General features: G+C 50.5%; 1 protein-coding gene across 4 annotated transcripts in view; it reads right to left on the reverse strand.

Moving 5' to 3' along the window:
* EFCAB8 (EF-hand calcium binding domain 8) overlaps positions 1 to 8,938 on the reverse strand; it is a 71,584-nt gene that overhangs the window by 22,726 nt on the left and 39,920 nt on the right. For all 4 annotated transcript variants that reach the window (XM_037733298.1, XM_017514387.2, XM_017514364.2 and 1 more), the window contains 5 exons: positions 7,935 to 8,045; positions 6,197 to 6,424; positions 5,038 to 5,108; positions 2,118 to 2,322; positions 1,050 to 1,262 (listed from right to left, as the gene is read on the reverse strand). In XM_037733298.1, coding sequence (XP_037589226.1) covers positions 1,050 to 1,262; positions 2,118 to 2,322; positions 5,038 to 5,108; positions 6,197 to 6,424; positions 7,935 to 8,045 — 828 coding nt within the window. The remainder of the gene's footprint in view (positions 1 to 1,049; positions 1,263 to 2,117; positions 2,323 to 5,037; positions 5,109 to 6,196; positions 6,425 to 7,934; positions 8,046 to 8,938) is intronic.

Below are 8,938 nucleotides of genomic sequence, written 5' to 3' on the forward strand. Positions count from 1 at the left end.
GCCTGAACCCAGGAGGCGGAGGCTGCGGTGAGCCGAGATTGCGCCATTGCACTCCAGCCTGGGTAACAAGAGCGAAACTCCGTCTCAAAAAAAAAAAGTAAAAAATAAAAATAAGGATAGAGGGGCAAATATACCCATCCACTCATTGCCCTAGAAGATTTGAAAGCAGTGGTGTAACCTCTGGTAACTCAAAGATGGTATGAGTGTCTTGTGGTAAAGTGTACACATCTTACAGCAAAACAATATCCTAGCAGATCATGTTGAATCGAGGTCTAGACTGCCCTATGCCTAGCAATTACTGTGTGTCTGGGGAAGGTGGTGGTTCTCACTCAAGCCTCAGCTCCCAGGAACAGAAATCAGACTTTGACTGTGAGAACAATCTGGCTGGTTCCTCCTCCCCGATACAAGAGACTATTGCACTGATTGTTGGAATACTGTCCTCGCTGCTGAAAGTTCAAGGGCAAGCCATCTCCTGCAAGTAGGAAAAGTAACTCCTTCTGCTCTCTCTCCCTACTCCCTGTAAAATAACACTGCCGGCCATTCTGGAAGGGCTAGACCTGGAGCAGAGATGAGGCTCAGAGGAGGAAGAGAGTGGTTTGTCTGTGTCTGGGTCTCAGACTCTTGCAGCCTGGTCTCCAAGCAGCTGAGGGCCCCATGGCTCACCTCTGCACCTGGGCCAAGGTCAGGTGACTTGCGCTTGAGGACTGAGAATGCAGCCCAGGATCTAACATCCAATTTTACGTTTTCGGGGCTGTGTTCTCTTTGGGTCCTGCCTTTCAGCTTTCAGACTTTGAGGGCTGGTATTAGCCATGCCCTGGAAAGGGACCAAGCCCCAGCTCCAGGTTAGACTTCAGTGGGATTTTAGTCCAGTGGGACTAAAATTGGAGGGTGCCCTACCCAGGCCCACAATGGTCAAAGCAAGTGAGTTAAAGAACCTAAAGGCACTCTGGAAAAAGTGCATCCCAATAAGAAAACACACACACAGCAGGTGTGGGAATGCCGGCGGCTGGAGAGTGAGGGTAGCCTTCTGGTTGGGCTCTCGCTCGCACCTGCTGGGGCACAGGCCTGTCTGACTCGTTGTTTCTCGGGCACCTCATCACTGGGGGAGCCGACATCAGGCTCTGCCTCAGGTTGGTACTGGCCCCAGACTTGGTGCGGAGACTGAAGAGCTTCTTGCGGGTCTTGTATGCCCACTTCTCCCGTTCCACACAGGGTCCGCTGGGCCTCTGGCTCTCAGCCAGGCAGTAGTTCACATCTTGTGCCTGTGCCAAGGAGAAAGCAGCCCCTAAGGCATTGCAATGTCCTAGAGGTAAACTCTGGGCTGCCCCAGATCAATGCCAAAACCACGGGGCCCTCCAGACACCCAGGGCTTGCTTCCCAGAAACCTAGCCCCCTTGAAGACCTCAGCCCAGAGCTTCTAACCCCATTCCTGACCAGCTGCAGTGCCCGGAGTCCCCACTGGCAGGACACTGCTCCCATGAGGAACTCAGTCTCCTCATCTGTAAAATGGACAGTGGTTTCCAAATATTTTTTGGGTTACCTTTAATCTCAAGGGAGGCTCCAAAGCATAAAATAGATGAAAAGCTGAGTCATTCTGGGGGAAGCCCCACCCGCCAGAGCCCCCCTGCAGGAGCTTCCAAGCATTTCTCCCCAATACATTTGGAAAAAACACTGGATGAAGTGACCCCTAAGATCCCTTCCTGCTTTGATCTGCTGGGATATGGAAATTTGGAGACTGAATGGGTTGCCTTAGTCCCTACTGGTGAGCCCAGAGGGGTAATGTGTAGTGGCAATGGGAAGGAGTGAGTAACCTATAGATGGCAGGACCAGCACTGCCAGCCTTTGGAGTCAGATTGCCTGGGTTTGGATCTACTTCTTGGCTGTGTGACCTTAGGCAAGGTGCTTAACCTCTCTGTGCCTCCATTTTCTCATCTCATCTGTCCAATGAGGAAAATCACAGAAACTACCACCTACCTAACCAAGTTCCCCACCCTCTCCAAAACAAGTCACCATCATCCCTCCTGCTTCCCAGGGTGCTCCCCACCCTCCCTGCCCCACAGGATTCTGACTCTCAGCTGAGAGAAGGGTGGGAGGAGAGTGTGCTCCTGTTAACATACCCTCTTGGGCTGCAAGGGCAAGGGGCTTAGAGAGGCATTGAAGCTGAAGATGGGCTTGAGTGTGCTGGTGTTCCAGAAGAGGATGTCCCCACTGTAGGAGGAGGTCCCGAGGAACTGGTTCTGGTACTTGGCCATGCTCAGGATGTCCTGCACGTGGTAGGTCTGCCAGTGGTGGCACAGGAGCACCGGCTTGGTCTTGTGGAACCTGTGCACATGCCAGAGGCAGGAGGGCTAAGAGCTCAGCCTTTATTGCTCCATCCACTGGGGAAGCACTGGAGCCGGGAGGATTCGGGGAGCTGACTCAGAGGAGGATACTCTCAGACAAAGGCCTTGTCGTAAGGGCTTTACATAAACTAATCTTATGGATAACAAATCTGTAATACACCCCCAGTCAGACACCTAGGTAAGGATTAAGGTTTAAAGGAGGGGAAATTGTGGCCTTACTGAGGTCCCCTAAAAAGGAAGAGACCTTGAACATAGTGTTCTTGTGCCTGGAAAGCCCATTCTACTCTAAAGAGCTCACTGAGACCCTTCCTTCTCACGCTTCAGACTGCACACCACCCACAACGCCCTCACTGAGCCTTTCCTGACCACCGCCCCCAAAAGGAAATCAGGTTTCTGCCCACTCAACCCCCATAAAAACTTCTACTTTTTTTCATGGCACTTAATACACTTTATAATTATAACTGAAAGTATTAGCATTTGATTAGTATCTGCCTTCTTGATGCAGACAGAACATTCATATTCTCCAAAAATTCATGTTAAAACCGAATCCTCAATGTGAGGGTATCTGAGATGCGGCCTTTGGGTGGTTATTAGGACAGACGGGCAGAGCCCTCATAAATGGAATCAGTGCCTTTATAAAAGAGGTCCTAGGCTAGCCATGGAGGCTCATGCCTATAATGCCAACACTTTGAGGGGCCAAGGAAGGAGAATCATTTGAGGCCAGGAGTTCAAGACCAGCCTGGGCAACAGAGCACAACCACATCTCTACAAAAAAAAATCTTTTTTTTAATTAGCCAGGCATAGTGACACACACTTGTAGTCCTAGCTATTCAGGAAGTTGAGGCAGGAGGATCACTTGAGCCCAGGAGTTCAAGGCTGCAGTGAGCTGTAATTAAGCCACTGCACTCCAGCCTGGGCAATAGAGCAAGATCCTGTCTCTTAAAAAATACAAAAATTACAGGCCCAGAGATATCCCTTCTCCTCTCTACTATGTAAGATCATCACCTAACTTCACAGGCTCCATTCTCCGTGCTCCTTGACCACTCCCATGTGGCTTCTGTGGACGCTGGTACGGCACAGACTGCACTCAGCAGAGCTGAGAGGACATGGCTGCCCCCACCACGTAGATTTCAAAGGACAGGGCCTCCCAGCAGAGCCACACCCTTGGAATTCCAGCCCCACAGGGCCAGGGGGCTCATGCAGAGAAGTACAGCAGGGGCAGGGCCCAGGCATAGAGCCACTATGGGGACAAGGCTACCAAATCTACAGGTGCACGGCTGCCCAGAGTCTTAGGGTTCCAATCATCTGCCTGGCAAAGCTGCAGGGGCAAAACTGCCACCCCAGTGGGCCTGAAGGGCAGGGCATCCAGCCAAAGAGGATTATCCTTGAGATTTAAGGTCTATTAGCATTGCCCTGATGGATTTTTGACTTGCTCAGGACCTGTCCCTTCTTCTTTCCTGCCTCTCCCTTTTATCTATCCTATGCCTGTCCCACCGTTCTATTTCAGAAGTACATAACATGTTAGTATTACAAGTTCACAGCTAGAGGGGAATTTGCTTCAGAATGAATTGTGCCTTGAGACTCGCCCATATTTGATTTAGGTGATATTCAGATGATATTTTGGACTTAGACATTAAAGTTGATACTGGAACAAGTTAAGACTTTGGGGGCTACTGGGATTAAATGAATATATTTTGCATGAGAGAAGGACATGAATTTTGAGAAGTCAGTGATGGAATACCATAGACTGAATTTTGCTCCCAAAATTCATATATTGAAACCTAATCCCAAAGGCGAGGATATTTGGACGTGGGGCCTTGGGAGGCAATGTGGTCATGAAAATGGAGCACTTGGCCGGGCGCAGTGGCTCACACCTGTAATCCCAGCACTTAGGGAGGCCGAGGCAGGTGAATCACAAGGTCAAGAGATTGAGACCATCCCAGCCAACATGAGGAAACCCCATCTCTAATAAAACTACAAAAATTAGCTGGGCATGGCAGTGCACCCCTGTAGTCCCAGCTACTCAGGAGGCTGAGGCAGGAGAATTGCTTGAACCCACGAGGCAGAGGCTCCAATGAGCCCAGATTGCGCCACTGCACTCCAGCCTGGTGACGAAGTGAGACTTCGTATCAAAAAAAAAAAAAAAAAGAAAGAAAGAAAAGGGAGTCCTCATGAATGGGATTAGTGTCCTTATAAAGGAGGCCCCAGAGAGATCTCTTACCCCTTCCACCATGTAAGGTTACAGTAAGAAGACAGCTGTCTATGAATCAGGAAGTGGGCCCTCCCCAGGCACCAAATCTGCCAGCACCTTGATCTTGAACTTCCCCATCTCTAGAACTCTGATAAATAAATTTCTGTTGTTTATGAGCAACTCAGTCTATGATATTCTGTTATAGCAGCCCAAATGGACTAAGACATTCCCCCACTGAACTAGACGCTCCAGGCGGATAAAGACTCCAATGCTCTTGTTTGTACCCATCCCAGTCACCTAGCAAAAGGCCAACAGTATATTAGCCTCATGAACGATGAAAGGATGGACGGATGGATTAATATGTAGGTGAAGCAATAGTCATTAACCACCGCTAACCTCCTGCTTGGTGTTCCAACCACCAGGAAAGCTAGGAATGGAGGAACCCATCTGGAGAGAGAACACGCAGCTACTGTGACCCACTCACCATGCACACTTTCTACTCACAGGAAATGAGTGATTCTCTTACTCCATCCTGTCACATAGAACACTTTGTTCATATGGATAATCCCACTAATCTGTTGAAGATGAAAGAAAACAGAACTAGAAAACTTCTCAGCGACAATGGCTCTGGGCCCTAAATGTCTTCCTAAAGGTGCCAAGCAAGAAGTCAGACCTGTCAATGATGATGAGAATTGCCTGCGGTCGATACCACCGTCTTTTTTATCATGCTCTCACATCCTACCCTCTCACTGGATGGACTTGGGGGAGGCAGATAGGGTGGTATCCATATCCATTTTACACAGAGGGTAGCTGAGAAACGGGCAAGTGGCATGGCTAAGGTCAAATCACTAGGAGGGACAGGATCTGGAGCAGTACTCAAGCCCCTGGCTTCCTGGCTAAGTACACTTTCTTTTTTTGTTGTTTTTTTTTTTTTTTTTTTTTTTTTTTTTTTGAGACAGAGTTTTGCTCCTGCTGCCCAGGCTGGGGTGCAACAGCATGATCTCGGCTCACTGCAGCCTCCACCTCCCAGATTCTCCTGCCTCAGCCTCCTGGGTAGCTGGGATGACAGGTGCCCTCCACCACACCTGACTAAATTTTTTTTGCAGTTTTAATAGAGATAGGGATTTCGCCATATTGGCCAAGCTGGTCTCAAACTCCTGGCCTCAGGTGATCCACCCGCCTCAGCCTCCCAAAGTGCTGGGATTACCACCCAGCTGGCTAAGTACACTTTCTGAGTTGGTTAAAGGACTGCGTCACAGAAATTAGGGTGGAGATGCTGGCTTTGCCCTATGCTACTCTCATGGACTGGCCCTATGATACCATCAGGCATTTCCCAAATAGGGGTGGCCATGGGCGGCTGTGAATTAACTGACCCCACTGCTAGAAATGCAATCCAAAGCTCCAGTATGTGGAATGAGAAGTGCTAGCAAATTTAAAGCACAACAGTAGCCAACCTTAGTGGAAACCTGTAAGGCCAGGCACTGTTACCTGTCTTCATTTCATGCATGAGGACAGAGGCTCAGGGAGGTTTGAAGCCAGGCCACCTGACTATGATCAACACCCTTTCAGGGAGATACAAAACGTAATGTGTCCCAGGGTCACAGGAGCTGGGCTCTGCTTCCCAAGAGGCCCTCCCTGGCTCTAGTTGACAAGCCAGACTGACCTCCAGCTGGTCCGAATCGGGAAAGGTCTGCAGGCATTTGCCGATGTTGTAGTTCCACATTTTTATCGTGCCATCCCGCAAGCCTGTGATCAGGCAGCGCTCGGACTCATCCAGGGCCATGGCGGTGAGCTCCATGTGCTGGCCCCCAGATACAGAGAACTCCATCGTCTTCCTGCCGGTCATGACCTCCCACACACTCACTATGCCATGCAGGCAGCCACTCACCACCTGTGGGGAGCACACAGCTGGGGACTGCTGGAGAGGCTGGGGCCTCCACTCTCAAAGGTGGCCTCCAGCCTGCCATGGCCCCTTCCTTCCATGCACTGAGAAACAGAAGTTCAGGTCCCCCTGCTACAGCATAAGCCACTCTTGAAAACAGGACCTCCTCTGCCCCGTATCACAGGGCAGTTCAAACTGGAACATTTGGTGAAGAACTATTAACTCAGAAATGGCACTTATCAAGATCTAGCCAAAGAAAATAATCCCTATCTGGAAAAAACATTACTGAAGCAACATTGATCATGACCACCCCCTCAAAAAAAATAAGAAATAAACTAACTGCCCCCTAAGTAGGGAAATGTTGAGAGTAAGGATGGCTATGCCACTTGATGAAATATTTTGCCGGCATGACCACTGTTATAATGCAAGAGTAGCAGGTGAGGCCGGGCACGGTGGCTCACGCCTGTAATCCATCCCAGCACTTTGGGAGGCTGAGGCAGGCAGATCATTTGAGGTCAGGAGTTCGAGACCAGCCTGGCCAACATACTGAAACCCTGACTCTACTAAAAATACAAAAATTAGCTGGGCATGGTGGTGCATGCCTATAATCCCAGCTACTCGGGAGGCTGAGGCAGGAGAATCACTTGAATCCAGGAGGCGGAGGTTGTAGTGAGCCGAGATCGCACCACTGTACTCCAGCCTGGACAACAGAGCAAGACCCTGTCTTAAAAAAAAAAAAAGTAGCGATGAGGTTGTTTCAGACCAACCCCCACTACTGAGAACATGTAGAAAAGCTGAGAATATTTTTTTATTTTAAAAAAACTTTTTAAGGCACTGAAGAACACTAAGGCAGTGAGAGATGCTGGTGGCGGGAGCCAGGATGGGAGAGAAGCCCAGAGTAGTGAGCTCCAGCCTCGCGCAGCCCGAGGCCACCTCTGCAGCCAACGCAGTGCCCTGTCTAGAGCCCGCGCCAGACAAGAGGTCCCAGTGGGTGGGAGAGAGCAGAGGGCCTTGGGCAGCAGCCCCTCCTGTCCTCACTCCTCAGAAGCAACTCCTCGTGCCCAGCTGCCCTGCCCAACCCAGAAACTCCACGCAGGACCAAGACGCGGCCTGCTGCCTGGGCCTCCCTCCCTTCCTGCAATGAACAAAGCCAAGTTATGGCTTACCTGGAAAGCGATGCCCAAGAACAGCACCTGCTCTGGGAACCCAGGAGAGCACCCCATAACTAGCCCTCTGTCCCATACTCCACATAAAGAAGGCCCACTCCATAGCTGAGCCGAGGCGCTCAGCCGAGGGCATGAGGCTCAGAGGAGTTAGGCGATCCCGTGGCTGACGGACGGAGCTCAGAGCTGATGCCACACCAGCCCATCCGCAGAGCTGCTTTCTGTTTCTCTCCCAATGCCCCAGCACCACCATCAAGGCTGTAAGAGTTCCCACTGTGCCATGGGAGGCGACTACAGACCCAGGCACACAGGGAGCTCTGGTCCTGCCTCCTCCGAGGCCAGTGCTGGCCACTCACCTGCTTGAAGATCTTGCTGTAGAGGACGGCGCACAAGGGTGAGGAGTGAGTGGTCATCCTCCCTGCTTTAGAAGGCCCCTGGGCCTTTAAGTACCCTTTTAGGATCCCGATCTGGAGGTGAGGAAAGGGACAGAGAGCTGGTCTGTCAGAAGGGCTCTGCCCACCGTGGCAGGCCGCCAGGAGAAACTTCCAATAAACCACGACATTAAGACATCCTGAGCACATGCAGGCCTAATTCCAACAAGACCCCAGGCCTCCAGCAGGCCTGCAGATAGCTTGACCCTACTCCATGGCCCTGCCCCCCAGGACTGAGCCTCCCAAACCCTAGTGTTCCTAGAACCCCAAATTCCAAGGCCAGAGTCCCTTTCACTTTATGACTTCTGAGAAGCTAAAGGCTCAATCAGGTGTTCCCTCCGGGAAGTCCCCCCTGCCTACCCCTTGTCCCAGGCGAGGCTAAGGATTTCTCTATGCTCTGAAAAGCACCAAGCATACAACTCCACCATAACACATAACACTTTCTACTGAAATTATGTTTTTCTTCTACCCTGTAGGTTCCTAGAGAAATGGGACAGTGTCTTTGTCATATGTTCTCAGTTCCCGACAAAAGGCAGGGGGTTGTAAGGTTTGGTGATCTCAAATGGACTTCAAAGGCCTATTTAATTCAACAAGTGCTGACCTCAACAAATGTCTGGCACTCAGCAAGGAGATAAAGAAACCCACAACCTTCCTTCTCAAGAAACCCACCTTATAACTTCTGAGAAGCTAAAGTCACCTTATAACTTCTGAGAAGCTAAACGCTGGGCACAGTGGCTCATGCCTGTAATCTCAGCACTTTGGGAGGCCGAGGTGGGTGGATCATGAGGTCAGAAGTTCAAGATCATCCTGGCCAAGATGGCAAAACCCCATCTCTACTAAAAATACAAAAATTAGATGGGCATCGTGGCAGGCACCTGTAATCTCAGCTACTCAGGAGGCTGAGGCAGGAGAATCACTTGAACCCAGGA

This window comes from Cebus imitator, unplaced genomic scaffold, assembly GCF_001604975.1.
Source record: "Cebus imitator isolate Cc_AM_T3 unplaced genomic scaffold, Cebus_imitator-1.0 Scaffold18, whole genome shotgun sequence".
Classification (NCBI taxonomy): Eukaryota; Metazoa; Chordata; class Mammalia; order Primates; family Cebidae; genus Cebus; species Cebus imitator.